The 24,349-nt window shown below is 43.4% G+C and overlaps 2 protein-coding genes across 27 annotated transcripts in view; one reads left to right on the top strand and one right to left on the bottom strand.

The window, feature by feature from the left end:
* The window catches only part of Helz (helicase with zinc finger), a 171,639-nt gene that overhangs the window by 16,346 nt on the left and 130,944 nt on the right, over window positions 1-24,349 (top strand). For 10 of the 26 annotated variants that reach the window (XM_076543610.1, XM_076543592.1, XM_006970479.4 and 7 more), the window contains exons 1-3: window positions 1,328-1,407; window positions 2,718-2,773; window positions 9,148-9,207. The gene's annotated coding sequence lies outside the window, so the exon portion shown is untranslated. Of the gene's footprint in view, window positions 1-558; window positions 733-1,327; window positions 1,408-2,717; window positions 2,774-3,532; window positions 3,659-9,147; window positions 9,208-24,349 lie in introns of those variants that run through there. The other 16 variants (XM_076543597.1, XM_006970478.4, XM_076543600.1 and 13 more) reach the window with 6 other exon arrangements.
* Window positions 8-15,014, bottom strand: LOC107401045 (uncharacterized). Its single transcript, XM_076544010.1, has 3 exons — window positions 14,928-15,014; window positions 1,347-1,841; window positions 8-454 (listed from the first exon to the last, which is right to left on the bottom strand). Exons 1-3 carry the CDS (start codon window positions 15,012-15,014, stop codon window positions 218-220), a joined length of 819 nt encoding a protein of 272 aa, XP_076400125.1. The 3' UTR covers window positions 8-217.

The following is a 24,349-nucleotide window of genomic DNA, read 5'->3' on the forward strand; positions in this document are numbered from 1 at the left end:
CGGAAAGTCTTGGGAGGATTTTCTTTTGAACACCAAATCTTGTTCGGGGTAGGCAAGCAACCGGAGGTCCCCGAACTCAGCAATGCTGACACTGGGGGCTTTGGAAAGGGAACGTACAGGGTGGGGGTGGGGAGTTAATCAACAGACCTCCATTTCTGGCAGGACAAGGGCTGCAAGGAGCTGGTAATTCAGGGAGCAACGGGGTTGGTCACCTGGGCTAGGTGTCGCACGCCCGAAGCAAACCGGAGGGGCGGAGAGAGCCCGCGGCTTGTCTTGCAGCGAGAAAGCAGATGCCCGCGGGATGCTCGTTGAGGTCTGTAGCCGGCGCACGGTCGCCTCCTACTTCCTGCGCCCTAGTCGCCTCGGAGCCACTCTGGACATCCCCCTCCTCTCTCTGCCCCGAGCCAGCGTGGCGCCCTCCTTCTACCTTGTCCCGCCGCCTGGGGTCGCCGCCCTGTGGGAACAGGACAGTTGGAACGCGGTAGGCACTGCCCCCCACCTTCCCGGGGCCCCTCCTCCCGGCCCAGGCATCCACGCCCCACCCGGAGTCTGCAGCCTGGCTCTCCCGAGTTACCTGCCGGGGAAAGTCACAGTCCGCAGTTTGGACCCTAACCAGTGGACCCTACAGAGCCGAAAGCCACATTCCTAGGGGAGGGGTCCTCCGACCTAGAGGGTCGCGGATCACATTACCCGGTTCGAGGAGGAGACTGCGCAAAGCTGAGAAAACTGGGGGTAAAGTTGCGTTTAGCTTAACCTTCTCAAACCCCAATTGCGCTTCGCTGGCGGGTTGACTCGGCGTTCACAGAGTTCCTGGAATCCGGGGGACCCAGACTGGCTTCCCAGGATACAGGCACTGTCCCCCCGCGCGGGTGCGACGTGCGTGGCGGATGCCGCGTGGCGGGAAGCGCGAGCGTTAGCAAGGACCCGGTGCTGGGGGACCGCTCTCAGGCGTGCTCATGCTTGCGTCCTTGCATCCCTGCAAGCATCCAAGCATCCGCCAGCGGCTCGCAAGGCCACCCGGGCCCAGGACACTCCGCGTTGATTGTATGCAGAAGTGGGGTGTCTGCATGCCAGGGCAGGATCGCGGCGGGGCAGACAGCAGTTCGCGTAGGGGATAGGGGAGACCCGGGCAGGGAGAAAAGAGAGCACCCCAAAGGCACAGTTGGAAATCCGGGAGGTGGGGGGGAATGTTCCCCGCGAAGTCCCTCAGGCGCTGAAGGGGGCCGGGCGGGCCTCTGGGGCCAACTTTCCGGAGGGAGGTGCGGCCGGAGGGGGCGGCGCCGGCGGCAGGAGGCGGGAGTCGGGGGCCGAGGGGGGGGGGAGTCACTTTAAAGGCTCTTTCTTACCCATAATGCTTTGTGGGGACGTTGACAAGTGGATCCAAGATGGCGTAGAAAGTAATGACAGGTAAGTCCTGACTTCCCCGTTCTCCGCTGCCCGGGTCGCTTCAGGAGCTTCCAGAGCCATCCGGGGAGAGGCCTGGACTCCCCTCGGGTGCTCCGGGTCCCGGGCAGCGCGGCCCCGGGGACAGCGGGGGGTCCCGACGGCCGGCGGCGGGGCCTGGGGAGCGGGGCTCTCTCTGAGGCGAGGCCCGGACGCTGGAGCTGTTTACTGCTTCTTCCCCTCCTCAGTCTCCTTTCCCTTCCGCTGGGGGGCTGAGGCGCCGGCCGCCCAGGCGGTGGCCCCGGGGGTCCTTGCACACGCCCGAGGTTCGGGGCGCCCGGGGCGCCCGCGCGAGGGTGCTCGGGCACGGGCCGCCCCGGAGTCCCCGCACGCCCAGCGCCCCGGGGTCGCCGCCGCTTAGGGTGGGGAGCGGGCGGCCTCCCACGCCGCGCGCAGTGCTGCCCTCCGGGTCAGTACTTCCACCTGGGGTGGGGCGGCGACCCCGGGGAAGGGGACAGCACGAAAAGTGGGTTAGGCGGGGGCGCCCCAGAGCCCAGGATTTACTGTGGTCCCCCCTCTCCCCGCCCCCCTCCCGGGACGTGCGTGGCCCGCGAGCACATCTACAAAAACAAAACCACTTATCTCTTCCTGGAGAAAGTCGCCTCCAAAGATTCTCTCTCTCTTTCTCTCTCTTCTTCCAAGGGCTGGGACACACAGTCTTAGCTAGGAACTTTGATTTCTCTTCCCCAAACGAATTTGAGTCTTCTGCCCCCTGGCCTTTGCTGAGGGTCCATTCAGACAGGGCTGGAAGCCAGAGTCTTCAGATTCCTTTTTGGGTTGGGAACCTTGTAAGTTTTTGCTGAGCTCCGAAATTGGCATTCTTTCTCCCTTGCAAACTTACACTTTTCAGGCAAGCCATTAATATAATCAAAAGTGTAACTCCAGAGATAGTGGATTCCCGGAGCGGGGGAAGGACCGAGACCTCATGTGGCCTCGTCTACTCTTCATTTTGTCCTCTCTTAACGGACATGAATGGCTTTCTTCCCCTCCTTGACTTTTCCTCCCCCTTTTATTTTTGAAAGCAAGACTAATCAGTACTGAAAAGATGACTTTTTTAAGAACATTTTGTAATCTGTTACTGAATGAAAATATTTTCAGTTTTAGGTAAAAGACACAGATTTTTTTTTTTCACCCCAAAGCGCATACTGTACCGTTTTTGTAACTTTTTCTACTTGAAGTCTCCATGTTCTTTTACTTCAGGGCAGTGAATATTTGCTACTGATAATGGCTCCAATTGGTATTATATAGATATTCTGCTTTTCTGTTTTTCCCAGGAATTGGATGAAGTAATTGATCACTAATGAACTACAGTGCTGGTGAGATGTGCAAGGTGAGACTGAAGTTAAAAACTATGCCCTGTTTTCCCTTTTTATTGCAACAAACTCCAGGGTAAGGCCCAAGCGACTTTCCAAGTAGATCAGTCAGCCAATTGGGATACAGGCAGGGCTAGCTAGAGTTAGCAAAGTTGTACCATCCTTTTTAGTGGCTCCAACTTATTTACACATAGTGGAGCGTGTCTACAGCCAAATGTTATTTGTGGCTATCCTTGATCAGTGTCTTCTCCAGGAGTAATTATAGTTTGCCTCTTCAAATTTCCTTGTGTAACTTTAATTGGAAGGTCTGGATTTTATCTGTTTTGATGTCCATTACTTATTCTGCACTGAGTTTAAGCAATTGAGTAGATAAAGTTCACACACCTACAGTTTGTGGGACTTTTGTGAAGTCCATTTCCATTGGATAATCGTTTTCAGCAAGCAAATCACTTCTGCTATTATTACTTTCTTATTTAGCTTTTTTATTTTGTGGTGCTGGTATGTATGAGACCTATGGGTTCACACATGCTAGACAAGTGCAGAATGACTGAGCTACATCCCCAACCCCTTTTATTCTCTAAAAAAAAAAAAAAAAAAAAAAAAAAACGGAATAGTAAATGTCTGATAGTACTGTGAAACAGAAATGATAGTCTGAAGTTCAGTGTTGCTTACTGGTGCTATGACTATCATCATTTCTGGTCCTAATGGTGTGTAAATTCAAGTTATTGTTTTGTTTATCCCATGTAATACTTTGGATTTTTTTTTTCTTTGGATAGGGTTTCACTACTGTAGGTTTGGCTGGCTTGGAACTTGCTAAGTAGACAAGGCTGGCCTTGAACTCCCAAGTGCTGATATGCTACCAAGCCTGGCTTACTGCCTTGGATTTAAAGGACATTATAGATGTAAGTGAACAGTTTGTACTGTGTACCAGGGAGAGAGAAACTTTTTCTTCTTAGTTTTAACTAGTTTTTCAACTTAAGATACTCTACTCTGGCCGGGCGGTGGCGGCGCACGCCTTTAATCCCAGCACTTGGGAGGCAGAGCCAGGTGGATCTCTGTGAGTTCGAGGCCAGCCTGGGCTACCAAGTGAGCTCCAGGAAAGGCGCAAAGCTACGCAGAGAAACTCTGTCTCGAAAAACCAAAAAAAAAAAAAAAAAAAAGATACTCTACTCTGGCTAGCTGGTATCCTAGCACTTTAATCCCAGCACTCGGGAGGCAAAGGCAGGTGGATCCCTGTGAGTTCGAGGCTAGCCTGGGCTACAGAGCGAGTTCCAGGACAGGCACCAAGCTACACAGAGAAACCCTGTCTCGAAAACAAACAAACAAACAAGATACCTTACTGTGGTTGCTCTAGAACAGGAGTTCTCCACCTGTGGGTCCTGATCCCTTTGGGAGTTGCATATCAGCTATCCTGCATGTCAGATATTTACATTATAGTTTCTAACAGTACCAAAATTACAGTAGCAACAAAATAATTTTTTTGTTTGTTTTGTTTTGTTTTTTTGAGACAGGATTTCTCTGTGTAGGCCTAGCTATCCTTGAACTCACTCTGTAGACCAGGCTGGCCTGGAACCTGCCGCTGCTCCCTGAGTTCTGAAATTAAAGGTGCATGCCACCGATGTTAAGCTTTTTTGGGGGGGAGGCAATGAAATAATTTTATGGTTTAGGGGTCATCATAACATGAGGAACTGTATTAAAGGATTGCAGCATTAGGAAGGTTAAGAACCACTGCTTTAGAAAAATATAAGTATGGTCAATTGATTTATTGCAGATTTGTTTACTACCCCTCCCTTAATGTATTTTGGCATCTAGATTTTGAAATCCTCACAAACTTTTCATATCTAGTACATCTTTTTAAGAATACGCTGTATTCTCCAGCCCCTCAAGATTGAAGCCTATAGTGGACACTTTGCCTTTAAACTGCAGCAAAGCGCGTGGGGAGCTTAGGAAAGGGAGTGGACATAGACCGAGCTCTTTCAGCTCTTAGCACTTCTCCTGGTATGGAAACTCAGCAGTGCTTATTGTCATTTTCATTTTTGGCAGAGCAAATACAGAGTTTTAAGTTTATTTTTGTTGTGTGGATGGAGGCATATTCTTGTCTTAGACCTGTCAGTTTTAACTCTTCCTCTTGTTTTCTTTGAAATCTATAGGTAGTTCTGTGGCCAGGAGCCAAGTACCTGTTTTGGCCTCCAGCAATGTTCTTACTTGTAGTCTAGAAATGGAGTATTTAGGAGAAGTTCATCGTGTGGAACTACTGTCCTTAGCCCGAATTGTGTCGAGACATTTTCCACAGTTTCCGTTCATGTAGACAAAGTGTTAGTATTCTCTTCAAAGTGAAGCTAGTGGATGGCCATCAAGCAAATTGTTACACGAAGTTTTTTGTTTGATTTTGTTTTTCAAGACAAGGTTTCTCTGCATAGCCCTGGCTGTCCTGGAACTCAGTCTGTAGGCCAGGCTGGCCTCGAACTCAAAGATCCGCCTTTCTCTGCCTCTCAAGTGTTGGGATTAAAGGCCTGCACTATCACCACCGCCAGCTACATGAAGTATCTAAAATAGGAAAAACCATAGTGTCAAAGGTTACAACAGAATAGAAGTCTGTGTCTTTGAACTGTGTAAAGACATGACTTCTTAGTCTGTCTTTTTGCTGGTAAGCTAGGGCACTGTTTTTAGATAAGGTGGTATTTTTGGAAGAGTCAGTTAATATAGTCTGGTACCTCTCTTTTAGCTGGGAAGTTAGCCTTTTGCCATTGTTTGGGTTTTTTTTTTTCCCCCCGAGACAGGGTTTCTCTGAGTAGTTTTGGTGTCTGTCCTGGATCTCGCTCTGTAGCCCAGGCTGGCCTCGCTCTGCTTCCCAAGTGCTGGGATTAAAGGCGTGCCCCACCACCGCCCAGCCTGCCTTTGTTAATAAGAACTTCATCTTTATATATATAGCTTCTTAAAAGAATCTAGTCATCATTGTTTTTAAAGTCTGTATAGATAGGGATTCTACAGACTTCAATGGCTAGGAGAAAAATGCTAAGAAACAGAAGTCCTTTCTGCTTCTGGAAGGCCTTGTGAAGCTTAAAAGTTGCAGCTTATGCTCTGGAGAGATGGCTCAGTCATTAAAAGCACTTGTTGCTCTTGCAGAGGACCTGGGTTCAGTTCCCAGTATCTACATGACCACTTAGAACCATCTATCTGTTCCAGGGGATGCAGCACCCTTTTCTGACCTGGCACCAGGCATGTATGTGGTGTACAGACATACATATAGGCAAATGTGTATGGCAAAACACTCATACACATGAAATAAAAAAGTCTAGAAAGAAATTAAAAAAAATGCCACGTTTTCATGAAAAGCTGAGAATAGTGTAGAGGGCCCCTCAGGGAAGTCAACTAAATCTTATAAATGCATCTGTGTTCTCTGTTTAAGAAGTAGGCTTGACAGTAACACTGAATGCAAATCAGCCTATAATTGTCTGTCAATCACTAAGATCCTAATGCAGGCCCAGTGCAAGCAATAAGGTTCTTCAGGTTGTTTATTTTTACAGACTTAGGTAAACATACTTGCAAATGTAATTGGATTGCTAAGTAGTACTTTGAAATGTTTTCTAGAAGCGAAGTGTAACATGGAGAGAGTGCCACATCAGCTCACCCGTCTCTTTAGGGCATTGATGTGTCAGGGTTACTTCTGTAGCATGAGCTAAGCAGTGGCACAAAATACTCTCTTGCCACTCTAGGGGTGGCTGACATAACACTTAAAAATCCTGAATCTGAGAGTCATTATTCCTCTTTTCAAGACTATCACTGATGTAGAATGAAGACTACTTGCATATGTTACACCTATAAGTACTTATGTGGTATATATATGTCATGTATTTGTTACACTTTCAGTTATCTGAAAGAAATCGAAAGTTTCCAATTTAAGTCAAAAGTCTTATCAATTTTGTATGCTTATAACCATTCTGGGTCAGCTCTCTAAGAACAGGGAGTCTGGTGAAACAAATTTGTCTAGCTTTTGAATAAGAAGCATGGTTTATATATATGTATAAATGTATACACACATATATTTAATTAAAAGTTTTAGGGTTTGTGTATGCACATGTAGAGGTCAAAGGGCAACTTTGTGGCATTGGCTCTCAACTTCCACCTTCAATGGATCTGTAGACTAAACTCCGGTGTCAGGCTTGTGCAGAGAGTAACTTTACCCACTGAGCTGTCTTTCCTGTCCTCATCACATTTTTGGGCTGATTTACTCTGAAATGTGAATGATTGTGAGTTTTATTTCTGTGCCATATTTTCAGTTTTCTTATCACATCTGAATTTGCTTTTTCACTTTCCTTTGTGGAAATGTAACTTATGGTGGAAATATTCTTGTAAACACAGCCTGTCAGGTATATTTATAAATAATATAGTTTAAAAAATTGCACAAAAATCATGCCTGCATATGGTAAGTTAAATTGAGCAACATGAGTATAGACAAAGTCAAAAAGAATGGGGTTGGAGAGCTTGCTCAGTGGTTAAGAACATTTTAGTACCCAGCACCCGCATTGGGTGGCTCACAACTGCCCATAGCTTCAGGTCTTCTGGCTTCTGTGGTGCTTGCACATGTGTGCATTTACAGACATATATAAAAATATTTAAATGCATCTGTGTACACATAAACACATTCACATACCATGCTCCCATATTAAAAAGTTAAAAACAAACACCCACCTCCTCCAAGCCCCTGTTCTCCCTCAGTCTCCCTCTTCTGCATGGCTTTGGTAAACAGCTGGGTGTCATTTAAGTTTGGAAGACCGCTCTGATCCTAAAGTGCATTGGCAGCGGTAGAAGTAGAGAGAAATCCAGAAGGCATGGCTGTTGAACTAGACACTGAATGTCTAGTCTGCTCTACTGTGACGTTAAACATTAGTGACAGTCTCCTGTCAAACTGTTAAGTAGACAATTAGTCTTGAGGTCAGGCTGGGTAAGTTTTGATTTTGCTGATCATTATTTATTTATATGTTTGTTCGTTTATTGTGTTTTGAGACAAGGTCTCTCTATGTCACCTTGGCTGTCCTAGTACTCATTTTGTAGACCAGAGTGGCCTTTCACAGAAATCTTGCCTCTGTCTCCTGAGTGCTGGGAGTAAAGGTATGTGCCACTACGCCCTACTACCATTGTTAGATTTTTTAATTTTTATTTATTTATTTTTTCACATGCATTGGTGTTTTGCCTGCATGTAGGTCTGTGTGAGAGTGTCAGATCCCCTAGAACTGGAGTTACAGACAGCTGTGGTCTGCCATGTGGGTGCTGGGAACTGAACCTGAGTCCTCTGGAAGAACAGTCAGTGCTTTTAACTACCGAGCCATCTCTCCAGCCTCTATTGTTGGATTCTGTGATAAGCTTCCCCATCTGTTTACTATGGACTTTTTATAACCTGTCATCCCCAATTCTCCAGCATCTTAACATGACAGTTATGTCCATCTTGGGAAGGAGGAAATTTAGACTTGACTGTGAACTAATGTAGCAGTTGAATGGTGTTCTGGTGTTCTTTCTGGAAAGCTTTGTGCTTTTATCTCGGGTTAGCTTTACTTTCTTGTGTTTTTACCTTCCTTATTTTTGAGATGAGTTTCCTATGGCCTAGGCTGTCTTTGAACTAAGTAGCTGAGGATAACCTTAAACTTTTTTAAATAAAAAATTTTTAGATTCGTTTTATGTTTATGAATGTTTTTTGTCTGTATGTATGTGTACTACATGCATGTTTGGTACTCTTGGATACAGAAGAGGGCTCTGGATCCCCTGGAATTGGAGTTACAGATGATGTGAGCTACCATGTAGGTACTGGGAATTGAATCCTGATCTTCTGAAAGAACAAGAAGTGCTGAACCATATTTCCATCCCCAACTTTGAACTTTTGATCCTCCTGCCTCCACTTCTTGGATATTGGGATTATAGACATGTGTCACTGTGCCAGTTCTGAGTATTGAACTCAAGACTTTATGAATGCTAGGCAAGCCTCTACTCCTAACTTTCTCATTTTCCAGATGAGGGAATGTAGGCCTAGAGAAACTGACTTGCCCAAGGTTGCACAGTTCAGTAATAGTGCAAAAGCTTTTCTGTCTAGAGGCTGTGTCAGGGCACATTTGGTCCATGGCTGGTCCTGCTATATGTGATTGCATTACTGTGGACAGAAAGGCCAGATGCTGTGCATAGTGGATACAGATACTTCTGCAGTGATAGATACATTGATTATTAATTCTTCGTGTCTTTGTTTGTTGTGTGGTTTTTGGAGACAGCGTTTTGATGTATGGCCCAGGCTAACCTCAAATTCAAGATTCTTCTGCCTTAGTCTTTCCAGTACTGGGATTACAGGTGTGTGCCACCACATATGGCAATCTGTGGTATTTAAAGGCTTTTTTCTCTCTTTCAGAAATTATAAAGAGCTCTGATGGGCTATTTGGGTGATGATACCCAGTGCAGTGAACTGCAGGTGAGTATAGATGGCTTAGGAGAGCATTACGAAGGAGAAAAACAAACAAACAAACCAACCAACAAACAAAAGACTCAGCGATGCATGAAGAAGGGACAGTAGAGACTTCATCCTTTTTCTTTTATTAATTTTTTTAATATACAAGGTAATGAGTTGCATTGTGACATTTTTAACACTTTTATTTATTTTTAATTTCTTGAGACAAGGTTTCTTTGTGTAGTTTTGGTGCCTGTCCTGGAGCTCACTCTGTAGACCAGGTTGGCCTTGAACTCACAGAGATCTGCCTGGCTCCGCCTCCCGAGTCCTGGGTTTAAAGGCGTGGCCACTGCCTCCCGGCTTATACTTAGTTTAATTGTACTTGGCCCCGTGTTTGGAGACTTTATCTTGGAAAGAATGGCTGGCTGGAAGAGATGCTGTGGGATAAGGTAGAATGATGCAGAGTGAGGTGAACTGGGGCTGTAGGGCCTAACACAGTTGGCTGCTATAGCACAGGTTGGACAAAGCCAGCTCATGGCACTGCCTGCTGCTCTGTCCGACCAGTATGGAGAAATCAGTGTGAGGGGAGGTTCTTCTTGCACTTTGGTTCTGAGTGAGTAATGGCACCTAAGCTCAGTTTATCTCCTGTCATGAAAGTGGAGAGGAGCATTCTAAGTGTGGACCTCCTTGTGTTCTGAAGACTGAACACTGAGCTGCTTTCTTGCTGTTTACTCTTTATGTTTCGTCATGACTATACACACACACACTTGTGTCTATTATGTGCATGATCCCTTTGGAGGACATAGGTACTGAGAATATTCCAGTAGGAACAAAGGGTGGGACTTTGTTCTTAGGGGTTATACTGCCTTTACGTATGCTGTCAGCCTTTCAGATGATGTACATTTGCTGAAATGCCTACTACTAAAGAGAGTTAGCCAATCTTCTTCCATTCTCTTGGTCTTTGATATTAAAATAGAAAGGCTAGAGAGCCAGGTGTGCTTGGTATCTATCTTAATCTCAGCAATCAGAGGTTGAGGCAGAAGGGTGGAGAGTTCAAGGCTAGATTCAACTGCATAGTTGAATAGTTCTAGGCCACTAAAGGATAAGGATATATAAAACAAACTTTTTTTTAGTGTTAAAATTGTTCAATGTTTGGGTTTATTATACAGAAACAGTTGATTTTCTTTTTAGCATTTCAAAATGTTCATACTTTAAATTATGATATACAACAGCTTTAAAAACTTGTATCATGTTATAAATTTCACTATTTTAAGCTGAGCATTGTGATGCATGCCTTTAATCCCAGCACTGGGGGTGGGGGGTGGGGCGAGGCAGGTGGCTCCAGCCTGCTCTCCCTGGATCCCTGTTTTGTTCCCATTGTTTCTTTCTCAATTCTAGGGATTGAACACAAGTCTTGTGCATTCTGGTCAAGGGCTCTACTGTAACTATATCCCGAGCTCTGGGAAGACATTTAGTGTTCTTCTGTAGGTCACTAGCACCAAGATCTCTTATTTTGGCTCTGGGATGGGTCCTGGGGCTGTGAGCATGTGATACATGATCTGTTACTGGCTCTAAACTTATTTTCCATTTCTTTTCAATACTAGCCTTTTGTTAGGCATCCTCCTCTCCAGAAAGCCTTTTGAATTCTGGCTGGTAATACTTAAAAAAAAACTTGCTGGCTACTTTTTATCATTTGGTATAAGCTTGAGTTTTTAGTCTTTTTTTACTGTGTATAAATGAACATTCTTTTCTTTTTAACTGTTTTTGGATTTTTTTTTTTTTTGGTTTTTCGAGACAGGGTTTCTCTGTGTAGCTTTGCGCCTTTCCTGGAACTCACTTGGTAGCCCAGGCTGGCCTTGAACTCACAGAGATCCGCCTGGCTCTGCCTCCCGAGTGCTGGGATTAAAGGCGTGCGCCACCACCGCCCGGCTTGGATTTTGTTTTAAGACATACTTTTGCAATATAGATGAGGCTGGCTTTGAACTTGGGCTCTTCTTGCCTCTGCCTCTCCTGAGTATTAGTGTTACTGGAGTGTGCTGCCACACCTGGCTTTTCTGCCGTTAACTGTAGTCACATTTCCTGGCCCCTGGTTCTTTGATATGTCCTTGAGTCTATCTTTTAACTGCAACAGCCCACTGTTGAGTCAGCACAATGTTCTTGTGACTCCTAGAGACATGAACACAGCAAACCTGTGTACTTTTGAAGTTTACAGTAACCTGGGCATGGCTCCCTAGTCATTACATTAACTTGTGATTATTGTTCATCTCTTGAGTTTAAATATGTGTCCATTTTTCATCATTTGTCTCCTGTAGGTATGTGGAGATGGTTAGAAGTCTATTTGAGGTGAATTTTTGGTCCTTGAAAAACTAAAATGAAGATGGGCAAAGAGGATCATGTTTGTAATCTCAGTACTTGAGAAGACGGGAGAATTACTAACTAAAGGCACTTGGACTATATACTTAATCCCAAGCCACCCTGAAATATAGTGAGACCCTGTTTCAAAAATTTAATAAAGGGGGCTGGAGAGATGGCTCAGCAGTTAAGAACACTGACTGCTCTTCTGGAGGACCTGGGTGCAATCCCCAGCACCCACATGGCAGCTCACAACTGTCTGTAACTCCAGTTCCAGGGGAATCTGACATCCTCACACAGATATACATGCAGGCAAAACACCAATGCACATAAAATAAAAATGAATAAATTATTAAAATATTAAAAAAAAATCTAATAAACCAACCCCACACTAGAAAGACTGAGGCAGAAGGATTGACCCTGTTTCAAAAACAAAAAGGAAAAAAGGAAAAGGAAAAGGAAAACTGAGGTTGAGGTAACCATGGTATGGTCATCCTGGCCAGGAGTGCACACAAGCTCTGTGATAGAGCCTGGCAGAGGGATGGGTGGTACTCTTCTTGTGGCTACTCAGCTCCCAGTCTCAGACACTTCCTGGGTGTATTGGAGCCTTCTTTTTCTTTTATATTGTCTTGTTATTTATTTATTTATTTTATTTATTTATTTTTTTTGGTTTTTCAAGACAGGGTTTCTCTGTGTAGCTTTGTGCCTTTCCTGGGACTCACTTGGTAGTCCAGGCTGGCCTCGAACTCACAGAGATCCGCCTGCCTCTGCCTCCCAAGTGCTGGGATTAAAGGCGTGCGCCACCACTGCCCGGCTTGTCTTGTTATTTATTATGTTTGTGTTTGTGTGTGTATGTGAGCGTGTGTGGGGGTACCCACAGAGGCCAGAGAGAACTAGAGTGACAGATCCCCTGCAGCTGGACTTACAGGAAGTTATGAGCCAGCTAACATTGATGCTAGGACCAGAACTCTGGTCCTTTGTAAGAGCAGTGCATGTTCTTAACTGATGAGCATCTTTCCAGCTCTTGGAACTTTTATTTTGTTTTATTTATTCTTCTCTCACACAATAGATCCTGACTGTAACCTCCCTCACCTCCACTCCTTCCAGCCTCCCTCTCATCCCCCTCTTCCCCAGATCCACTCTGTGTTTCCCTTCAGAGAAGAGCAGGCCTCCCGGGGATGTCAACCGCACACAGCATAACAACATGCAATAAGAGTAGGCACAAACCCTCATATCAAGGCTGGACATGGCAACCCAGTAGGAGGAAAAGGGTCCCAAGAATAGGCAAAAGAGTCAGAGACACCCCCATTCCCACTGTTAGGAGTCCTGCAGAAACCCCAAGCTAACAACAGCATACATTTGGAGGACCTAGTGCAGACCCATGCAGGCTCTGTGATTGCCACTTCAGTCTCTGATCCCCTAGGAGCCCTGCTTAGTTGATGCTGCGGGCCTTGTTCTCCTGGTGTCTTACACCCTCTGACTCCTACAATCCTTCCTTCCCCTCTGTCGAGGGATTCCCCAAGCTCTGCCTAATGTCTGACTGTGGGTCTCTGCATCTGTTCCCATCAGCTGCCGGAAGAAGCCTCTTTTTTGATTGGGCTAGGCACTGATATATGAGTAAAGCAGAACATCACTAGGAATCATTTCATTGATTTAATTATTTTTTTGGCCAGTAGTGTTTGGTTCTATCCTATGTCTCTGGGCCATCCAGCTTTATGGTGTGGGCCTCAAGTTAAACCAGCCATTGGCTCCCTACTCCCATAAGCTTAAGCCACCATTCCCTCAGCACATCTTGCAGGCAGGACAGGTTGTGAATCAAAGACCCCCCCCCCCCCCCCCCCCCCCAGGCAGGGTTTCTCTGTATAGTTTTGGTGCCTGTCCTGGATCTCACTCTGTAGATCAGGCTGGTCTCAAACTCATAGAGATCCGCCTGGCTCTGCCTCTGAGTGCTGGGATTAAAGGTGTGCGCTAATACCACTGGTTAGTCGAAGATTTTGTAGCTGGGTTAGTGTCCCAGTCCCACCACTGGAAGCCTTGCCTAGTTACAGATGATGACTTTTTTTTTGAAATTATTCAGTGTTTGAATTTATTACCCCCAAACAGTTGATTTTCTTTTTGGCATTCCATTTCAAAATGCTCATACTTTAAATTATGATATGGAATAATTTGATGCTTTAAAACCGTATTAGATGTTGCTGAACATTTCATGTTATGAATTTCATAATTTTAAGCTGGGTGGTGGTGGCACATGCCTTTAATCCCAGTACTTAGGGGCAAAGGAGGACAGATCTCTGAGTTCAAGGCCAGCCTTATGTACAAAGCAAGTTCCAGGGCTAGACAGAAAAAAAAAAAAAAAAAAAAAAAAAACACAAACCCAAAACCCAAGGATGGGGGGAGAAATTTCACAATTTTAATTTACACATGGAAAGCTTGCAAAAATAATCCCATCCAGTTTAGACTGTCCTTAGACCCTCTGTGTAGCCACAGATGACCTTGAATTTCTCTCCTGATTACAGGTGTAGCTACACCAGTTAATATGGTGTGGGAATTGAACCCAGGGCTTTGTGCATGATAGACGAACACTCTAACAACTGAATTTCATTGCCAAGTTTATATGTCTGTCTTTTTGCATTAGTTATTTGTGTTGTTGGCTGGTTTTCAGTTAGCCATTTTTAAAAAAGATGTGTGTGTGTGTGTGTGTGTGTGTATGTATGTGAGTGTTCTGTCTGCATGTATACCTACATGCCTGAAGAGGGCTTTAGATCCATTATAGATCGTTGTGAGCTACCATGTGGTTTCTGGGAATTGAACTCAGGACCTCTGGAAGAGTGTGTGTGTGTGTGTATACACATATATCTTCTGACTATATCTCTAGGATATAAATTTTGGAATAAGCTATTATGTTAAAGGATATTTATGTTAATGCATGTTTTTATGGATTTTGATGGGTGTTATTTTACTGTAGCACCAAGGATGTCATGCCAGTTTGTACTGCTAGCAAATACAGATTTTCCTGTTGCATTTAAGTTGGATAGAAGTCCATGTTCCTGTAAACATTTTCTTATGATTTAGTAGGATAAATAGCTTTTGTATCTCATTGACCTTTAATGTTGTGTTTAACTATTTGAGTCATTTTTGTCCTTTTCTATTGCATTTTTATGCAATCAAAATTGATGTGGGTTTTGCATGGTAAGGAAGCATAACCAGCTAATGGATAACTGTTAGGAAGATTGCCAGCCTGAACTTCGGGAAAAAGCTTGTAATGAGGATACAGTCTGAGTGGTCAGTGATATTGGGGATTGTGGTTGAAGGGGACTAGTCGGTGATTCCAAGATTCACCTTAGCAAGTACTTACTGGATGTGTCTACCACAGGGTCGTGTCACCTGAGTACTTCAGTTATCATGAAGGCATGTCCTGGGGTGAAGGAGGAGTCTGCTTGAGGCTCAATCAGTTTGGGCTTCTGGCTTCTGATGTCCATTGTGGCTGAGGATACCACTATGGTAGGACATCCCTAACTCATTCACAGCATGTCTGTGCCTCAGCATACTCTTTGAGAAACTCTGTTCTAAGAAATGGAAGCAAAAGGAAAAGGTAGTTCCTGTTGGAGAGGAGCTAACTATCTTGTAAAGAAAATACAGGTATCAAGAACTGAAAGAACAAATAAGGTCTTTGGATGAAGTGCTTAGGGATTTGGTGGGGGAATGATCTAGCCCTCTTCGGGATATCAGGGGACAGTCTACAGCCTGAAGGGGTAGCATGTAAATCACATGAAGATGAAGAGCAGTAGAAAGAAGAGGGGGTAGAAGGAAACCTGGGGTAGGGTGGTGTAACACGAATTGCTAAATGGTCTTTTAAAATCCGGAGCCAGATACTGGGGTAAATGCTGAAAGATCAGAGAGACAAAGAACAAGCCACTGCCACATCTCACCTCACCAACTCCAGGAATCCTCTGACTGAATGCCCCTGAGTCCTCAGCTGAAAAAGCATTAGTTCCTGTACCACCCAGAGCTTCCCATTTTTACTTTTAATAAATATTTAATTTGGAGTAAGTTCAGACTTAAAGAGGAGGTGCATTTGTACTACCGTTCTCATGAAACCATCGTCCACCTCCCTCCATTGTTGGTGTTTTGAATTTCCACAGCACCTTTGTCAAACCTAAGGAACACCATTGGTAGGTTACTGTTAACTGTCTAGGTTTCAGCAGATTTTCTTTCCTTCCTTCCTCCCTTCCGTCCTTCTTCCCTTCCGTCCTTCTTCCTTCCTTCCTTCCCGTCTGTCCGTCCTTCCTTCCTTCCTTCCTTCCTTCCTTCCTTCCTTCCTTCCTTCCTTCCTTCCTTCCTTCCTTCCTTCCCTCCCTCCCTCCCTCCCTCCCTTCCCTCCCTCCCTCCCTCCCTCCCTCCCTTCCTGTGTGTATACTCAATGATTTTATGTTTTAGAGAACAATGCTAGTCTAGCTGTATTTGTAAGTACAGTACAATGAGTAAAATTTTTCTTTGCAGGGTATTTACCTATGTATTCCATAGACCCATAACGGATTCTAGTCTGGACAAGTAGATGATGTAAAAGCTAATTCTATGTTCCTTCTTAGGCCTGGCATTCCAGTGACAACTGAAGTCATACATGACAGTTCTTGGAATGCCTAGTGTTTTAGTTGTTCTAGGTCACTTATTTCTTTGGACAGTTCATCTGAAGTACTCACTGAATAGTTTTAGTGAATGTGGTGGTTGTCCTGGGGATAAAAATGGCAGAAAACATGACACCTGTTTATATTTTTAGTATCGGGCTAATAAGTATTTTACATGATATATAATCCAAGGTAAAGATGTCAGAGGCTCAGTAATTCTGTGGGAAGGCAGGCTGGTTTGAGGAGGTCATTGAAAGCAGGGCAGATTGTTGGTGGGTCCAGAGAGAGGTTGGGAAGAGCTGTGGCAGGATACCAGTGTTGTCAGGGTCTGACTGTACTTCGGGGTTCCTGTGCACGGTGCTTGTGGCCAGTGTGTGTGTGTGTGTGTGTGTGTGTGTGTGTGTGTGTGTGTGTGTGTGTGTGTGTGTGTGTGAGAGAGAGAGAGAGAGAGAGAGAGAGAGAGAGAGAGAAAGCTTGGGCGGTATTAGGTGAGCATCTTGGAATCATGTACCCTCTGGGGGTAATGACTCTTAACTTTTTTTCCCCCAGAGGAAGCGTGACAGTTGTACCATGTAGTGAATTCTAGGCCAGGCTAGCCCTGGTCCTGCTGTGTCTTTGGCAGACCTCATGCTTTCTGCTGTGTCTTCCATGCCCTGCCGCTCAGGAGGGCATGTGGGTCAGTCCGAATTTCTTTCTGTGGTCATAGCACATTTACTTTGTAGTATAGTCTTATTTTAGGACAACAGTGGAAATCCCACAGACAAAATAATTCATTAGGCAAATTATAGGCACATTGCTAGCTTAAAAAAATGTGGATATCAATATTTTTCTGGTAGTTCTCTTTAGAATGTCTATATTCTTTTGTAAAGAAACTTAAAAATATTCAATATGACCAAATCTATTAATTAAGTTTTTTGTTTAATATTACTAGAGTCCAGTTGGTAATAGTTTTTTACATTTATTGTTTGTGTGTGTATGTATATATGTGCGAGTGTACATGCATGTATACATGCATGTATACATGCATGTGGGCAAGTGCATGTCACAGACCAGAGGACAACTTTGCAGGAGTCAGTTCTCTCCTTCCACCATCTGGGTTCTAGAGAGTGAACTCAGGTCCTCCTTTGGCAGCAAGCGCCTTTACCTGTTGAGTACCTTGTCAGCTCTGTTTGAGACAGGATTTCATGTAACCCAGGCTGGCCTTGAATTCTGCTCTGTACCTGATAATGTCTTTGAACTTCTCATCCTCCTGCCTCCACCTCCTGAGTGCTGGGATTAAAAACTTAGGCCACCATACCTAGTGATGTTTTTTTAAGTAAAAATAGGCTGGGCATGGCGGCTCATGGCTTTAATCCTGCCGGTCAGGTTTCTGTGAGTTGGAGGCCAGCCTGGTCTACATTAGCAGCGAGTTTCAGGGTTTCAAAAACAATCAGTAGATTCCATGACTGGATTTTAAGGTGGATTGCTGATTTGTTACTGTCCCAGACAGGTGCGTGTAGGAGAACCTTGCCTTCCTGTTGTCTGGTACCGGCAATGCTTTGCCACACTGGGGTACTCCATTGATTTCATTGTTTTTACTTTGGACCGAGACCAGCCATCTAGCTATGATGGTATTCTTCAAAAGCATCCTGTGTTTTGTGCCCGGTGGCCTCCAACGGTTGGTTATTTGGAAATGCTCCTTCTGAGGCTTCATCCTTGCTTTTCAACCCACGGAAGAGAAAGGGAAATGCCTGCATTTTCCGTTTATTAATAACCCACTTATTATCTATTTTTCCCATTTTCTAAAAGCATGTCAATCATGACACTAAAATTTATCCTTATTTTATTATTTCTATTTGTAAGTATTATTAATACTGTTTATATTTATTTATTTTTATTTTATGTTTTTGGTTTTTCGAGATAGGGTTTCTCTGTGTAGCTTTGGAGCCTGTCCTGGAACTCACTCTGTAGCCCAGGCTGGCCTTGAACTCACAGAGATCCACCTGCCTCTGTCTCCCGAGTGCTGGGATTAAAGGCGTGCGCCACCACTGCCCGGCTATATTTAAATTTTTATTTTGTCTTCTGAGAAAGAGGTTCTCTGTGTAGCCCTGAGTGTCCTGGAACTCCCTCTGTAGACAAGGCTGACCTTGAACTCAAACAATCCTCCTGTCTCTGCCTCTCAAGTGCTGGGATTAAAGACATGAACCACCATGCCTAACCCTTAATTTAAAAAAAAATTGTTTTAAATTAATGCAGTAAAATTGACTCTCCCCCACTCCCCTAGACAGGGTTTCTCTGTGTAGCCCTGGCTGTCCTGGAACTCGCTTTGTAGACCAGGCTGGTCTCAAACTCACAGAGATCCACTTCCCTCTGCCTCTTGAGTGCTGGAATTGTATGTGCACCACTACTGCATGGCAAAATTGACTTTCTTTTGGTAAATAGTTTCATTAATTTAATGCACATATGGTTTATTCAAACATCAGTATACAGTCAGTATTAAGAACAGTGTCAGGTCTGGAGAGATGGCTCAGTGGTTAAGAGCCCTTGGTGCTTTTACAGAGAACATAGGTTCAATTCCCAGAACTCACATCAGGCATCTCACAACCACCTATAACTCCAGCTCCCACAGGATCTGATACCTCTGACTTCCTGGGCACCTGTATTCACATGCTCATTCGAACATACTAAAAAACAAAAAAATCCTTTATATATATACATACATACACACATATATATATATGTGGTTTATGTTATTTATATATTATATAATAATAACAATGCCATCTTCCAGGCTCATTTATGCTGTCCTTTTATTGTTGTGTTTTCCCTGGCTTGTCAGTGTGACCATACAGTATGCAAACTGACTGCTTTCTGCTTTTTATGATTAATACATTTATTTATTTATTTGTTTGTTTATTTATTGTGTGTGTTTGTATGCTCTTGTGTGCATGTGTTCATGTGCTTGTCTGATTCGGAGGTTAGAGTATAGCTTTTGGGTGTCAGTTCTTCCCTTTCATCATGTGGACTCTAGGGATTTAATTGAGGTCTTCAGGTTTGATGGCAAGTACCTTTACCCACTGAGCCATTGATTTCACCCAAGTTGTTGTAGGCTGTTCTTTTTCACTGCTGAGTAATTTTCCACTGTGGGAATGGTACATTTTATTCACTGCTTCAGTGCTGAAAGACGTTTGCATTTCATTATTAGCAAATCTGAATAGAGTATCTGTAAATAGTTTTTATATAGGTTTTTGTGTAAATATGGTTCTGTTTGTCTTTGGGTATCTGGATAGAACATGTATGTCAGTGTGTAATGTGCATGTGTATGCCTGTGCACACGTGTGGAGGCCAGAAGAAGATGACAGGTGCTGTCGCTTTCTGTCTGTCCTTTAGAGGCAAAATCTGTCCTGAACCTGGGGCTCGTGTTTTCCTGGCTAGGCTGGCAGCTGCAAGCTCCAGAGACCATCCTGTCTTAGCTTTGTGTTGTACCGAGGTTATAGGCATGCTGCAGACACCAGGGTTGATATGTACACACCAGGAAGCAAGCTTGGTTCTCTGGAAGAGCTGCAAATGCTTCTAGCTGCTGGGTTGTCTCTGCGGCTCCCCTCACGACCTTTAAACTATCCTAGTAAGTGTGTTTGATAATCTAATCCTAGTAAGTGTGTTTGATAATCTAATCCTAGCTTTAATTCTCATTTCTGTGATGGATGTTGAGTTTCTTCTTATTGTGTTGTTATTGTTATTATTATTATTATTATTATTATTATTATTATTATTATTATTTTGGTCTTTTTGTGACAAGGTCTCTCTGTTATGTAGCCCTGATTGTCCTGGAACTGGCTGTGTAGAGCAGGCTGGCCTTGAAATCACAGAAATTCACCTGTCTGCCTCCTGACTGCTAGGATTAAAGGCATGCACTGTCATGCCTGGTTCCTCTTATTGTATAGTTTTTCTTTTTTCTCCTCCTCCTCCCCCTCCTTCCCTCCTCTTCTTCCTTCCTCCACTTCTTTTTTTCTTCAAGACAGGGTTTCTCTGTTCTTACTGTATTTTTAATTATTTGTGTATGTGTGTGTCCATATGTGGGTTTGTGCATGTAAGTACAATGTCTATGGAGGTGGTGTTTTGCTTCTGTATTCATTACCTGTTTATTGGGATGAAAATCATTCCTTTGTCAATAGGTGAAGTTGTCACAAAGGATGAAATTTTAGTTTCTTTAACAGTAGTACTGAATTTATTTTATAATTTGGGGGTTTTGTTTGTTTGTTTGTCTTTTCAAGACAGGGTCTCACTTTACCTGTGGCTGGCGTGGAACTCTATGTGCATCAGGCTGGCCTTGAATTAAAAATTCCACCTGCCTCTGTCTCCCAAGTGCCTGGGACTCTACTTTTCTTTTCTTTTCTTTTCTTTCTTTCTTTCTTTCTTTCTTTCTTTCTTTCTCTCTCTCTCTCTCTCTCTCTCTCTCTCTCTCTCTCTCTCTCTCTCTCTCTTTTTTTGTCGGAGCTGAGGATCGAACCCAGGGCCTTGCGCTTGCGAGGCAAGTGCTCTACCACTGAACTAAATCCCCAACCCCTCTACATTTCTTTTTAAAGATTTATTTATTTTACTGTATGAGTGTCTTAGTTAGGGTTTCTATTGTTGAGAAGAGATGCCATGACCATGATAACTCTTATAAAGAGAAACTGTTACACGAATCCTAAATGGTCTTAGAATAAAACCTGGAGCCAGATATCAGGATGAAAGTTGAAAGATTGGAGAAGCAGAGCAAGCCACAGCCACCACCTCTTACCTCACCAACTCCTCAGCCTGGAAGAGCTGATCTTGTCTACATGAATCCTCAGACTGAATGCCTCTGAATCCTCAGCCAAAAGGGGGTCTGAGTTCCTGTCTCCTCGCCTTATATTCCTTTCTCTGCCCAGCCATATCACGTCCTGTCTCAACCTTCATAGTGCTGTGATTAAAGGTGTGTGATCCCAAGTGCTGGAATTAAAGGTGTGTGCCGTCACTGCCTGGCTGTCTCTCTTTTAGACTGGATTACTCTCATGTAGCCCGGTGTGGCCTTGAACTCACAGAAATCCAGATGGATCTCTGCCTCTGCCTCCCTAGGATTAAAGGTGTGTGTCACCACTATGTGACATCTCTGGCTAACTCTGTGGCTGGTTCTGTCCTCTGACCTTCAGGAAAGCTTTATTTCTTAGATTAAAAACAATATATCACCACAGAAAAGGTTTAATTGAGTTGGTGGCTTATAGTTTCAGAGGTTTAGTTCATTATTGTAATAGAGAGCATGGCAGCATGCAGGCAGACATGGTGCTGGATACATCTTGATCGGAAAGTAACAGGAAGTAGACTCAGGCACTGGGTGGTATCTTGAGCATAGGAAGCCTCAAATCCTGCCCACACAGTGACACACTTCGTCCAAGGCCTTACCTACTCCCAATAAAGTCACACCTCCTAATAGTGCCATTCCTATGAGATTTGGGGGCCAATTACATTCAGACTGCCACAATGAGTGTTTTGCCTGCATGTATGTAATTGGAAGTAGAGTTATGGATGGTTATAAACTGCCATGTGGGTGCTGGGAACTGAACCTGGATGTTCTTACCTTCTGAACCATCTCTCCAGCTGGACAGTACTCAGTTTACATTTTATTTTACATAAGCAGAAATTTCTAAAGTTTAGGGAAAATGCCACTTTCAGGTATCATTTTAAGCTCTTTACAGATAAACCCTAGGAAGGGAGGTATTTGTGGTTTTATTATCCATTTCTAGGTGATAAATTGAGGGACTCAGGTTAAGTCACTTGCTCCAGGCTACAGGACTAAGGAGTTGCCGCAGGGTGGTGAGCTTTTAGTGTGGTGCCTCTGACTCAGTCTGTGTTCTGTATTAGCGAGTTGTGTTCTTTCTTGAGGACAGACTTTAGCTTGAACAATATTAGTTTTGCCTTTATTGCTACTTCTTTTAATAGTATTTTTCTAGGTATGGGTTATGGGCTTTGGGGGATGATTTACTGATTGGTATCTGTGATTTGCTGTTTTCTTTCCTGTGGTTCTGGGGGTTTATTTTAGGAATTTATTAATGGTATTGCAGATACCTGCCCAGCCCTCTTGTTAATTAAAACTTTTTTTAAAATTCATGCACAGACACAAAAATTAAAATATCTGTAGCTTAAGTTTTCCTGTGTCCTGCCTGGCCCTCAGTCAGGAAAAATCTCTCTTACCCACCAGTCCCGCAGCCACTCGGACCCAAGTAAACACACAGAGGCTTATATTATTTACAAACTGTATGGCCATTAGCTCAAGTTTATTACTGACTAGCTCTTACATTTAAATTAACCTATAATTCTTATTTATGTTTAGCCACGTGGCTTGGTACCTTTTCTCAGTTCTGCTTTCACATTTTGCTTCCTCTGTGTCTGACTGGCAACTCCTGACTCAGCCTTCCTCTTCCCAGAATTCTCCTTGTCTGCTTCTCCTGCGTATACTTCCTGCCTGGCTACTGGCCAATCAGCATTTTATTTATCAACCAATTAGAGCAACACATTCACAGTATACAGAGCAACATCACCCATCATTTCCCCATTTCTGTCTAATCAAAAAAGGGAAGCTTTAACTTTAACATAGTAGAATTTCATAAAACAGTTATCAATCAAGAATTACAGTGATAATATCTAGTCTGTTTGTGTTTGACAAAATTAAAATATTCTATCTATAATATATTTGTGAGTCTAAAGTTTCATATCTAATCTTTTATCATAACCAAGGAAAATTATAACTATCTAGTCTTCAACTATATCAAAGACCCCAGAAGGATATACTATTACCTAAGTAAACAGGAAGTGCATTGTAAGCAACTTCCAAAAATTCTGGAAATGACCGAGACATCTGGCTACCTGGTAAGTTCTTCTGCAATGTTCGGTTATCCATTCTTTAGCCTACAGGCCTAGAATCTTTCAGTCGCTTCTTTCTGTGTCCTGTAGAATATTTAGTAGTTTCCTCTGCGAAGCAGGAACCTAAAGGACCATCTTGCCTTGCAAAATTCAGTGGTCACCTTCCTATGGGTCCTTCATGTCCACTCGATACAACATTTTGTCAAGCAGTCCAGGCAAGAACAGTTTCTTGCCCAAATGGCTAACTTTTGCCATGAAGAAGATAAACTCCATATGGAGTGTCTTCGGAGCCCATCATCTTCCTTGAAGTAATTTGTGTTACCAGGAGCAGACGTGTCTCATTGTCTGGAAAAGTCTAGGTTTTTAAAATGCCATATTCTGTAGGTCTTTGAAGTATTTGAAGATTACCTACCTAATTGAATTATATCTATGTATACCTAGAAAACTTAACATGATTATAAGTTTGACTATCATGGAAGACTAATTATTAATCTGTATTTCTTAATTATCCATTACAATTTCAAATGAGCTGCACAAACATAATACCTTAAACAAGAATAGAAATATACATACATTATAACAAAATTATCTTTAAATTTGTATCAGTAAGCTAAAATCCATTTTAAACAAGTTGTTGCCCTTTAAAAGTAGATTCAATAATCTACCCTTTCATCCGATCATATCTGTATCCTATCCCCCTTTTTTCTTTAGAAAGAGATTGACTATGACCAATAGCAGTTTGCAATCAACAATTGAAACAAAGACAAACATCTATAATTTTTTGGGAATGTGTGTGTAGTGTTCTAGGTTACTTCCTGCTGATAGGTGGTGCTGGTAGTCTTATGGGGATCCTGAGAAAATTCGAGATAATGGTCAAGTCCTGGGAAGACTGGCTATAGCCTTCATTGGTAGGTACCATCTGTTGAGGTTCAGGAGGTCTGGCTTGATCAAATCTGATCCATCTTAACCTAGAACAAATCCATAGCCTCTTGCTTCCTGACACAAAAGCAGAACCTCGTTTCCAAAGCAACATATCCTTAGATCTAAATTTTGAAGTCAAGATACCTTTAAAATATACATATTAGATTAACTTAGCAGCCTTTACAATCAAATGTCTCTCTGTAGTTAAAAATCCCAAAGATGGCCGGGCGGTGGTGGCGCACGCCTTTAATCCCAGCACTTGGGAGGCAGAGGCAGGCGGATCTCTGTGAGTTCAAGGCCAGCCTGGGCTACCAAGTGAGTTCCAGGAAAGGCGCAAAGCTACACAAGAGAAACCCTGTCTCGAAAAGCCAAAAAAAAAAAAAAAAAAAAAAAAAATCCCAAAGACA

This window comes from Peromyscus maniculatus, chromosome 8 (assembly GCF_049852395.1).
Source record: "Peromyscus maniculatus bairdii isolate BWxNUB_F1_BW_parent chromosome 8, HU_Pman_BW_mat_3.1, whole genome shotgun sequence".
Taxonomy (NCBI): domain Eukaryota; kingdom Metazoa; phylum Chordata; class Mammalia; order Rodentia; family Cricetidae; genus Peromyscus; species Peromyscus maniculatus.

What these genes read in the sequence shown, in the direction of transcription:
- LOC107401045 (XM_076544010.1), bottom strand. Translation starts at nt 15,014, where the DNA reads ATGGACATCAGAAGCCAGAAGCCCAAACTGATTGAGCCTCAAGCAGAC. An exon ending in ATGCCTTCATGATAACTGAA is followed by an intron (nt 1,842 to 14,927) that starts GTACTCAGGTGA and finishes CCCGGAGGGCAG; the next exon opens with CACTGCGCGCGGCGTGGGAG. An exon ending in GTCCCCACAAAGCATTATGG is followed by an intron (nt 455 to 1,346) that starts GTAAGAAAGAGC and finishes CTGTTCCCACAG; the next exon opens with GGCGGCGACCCCAGGCGGCG.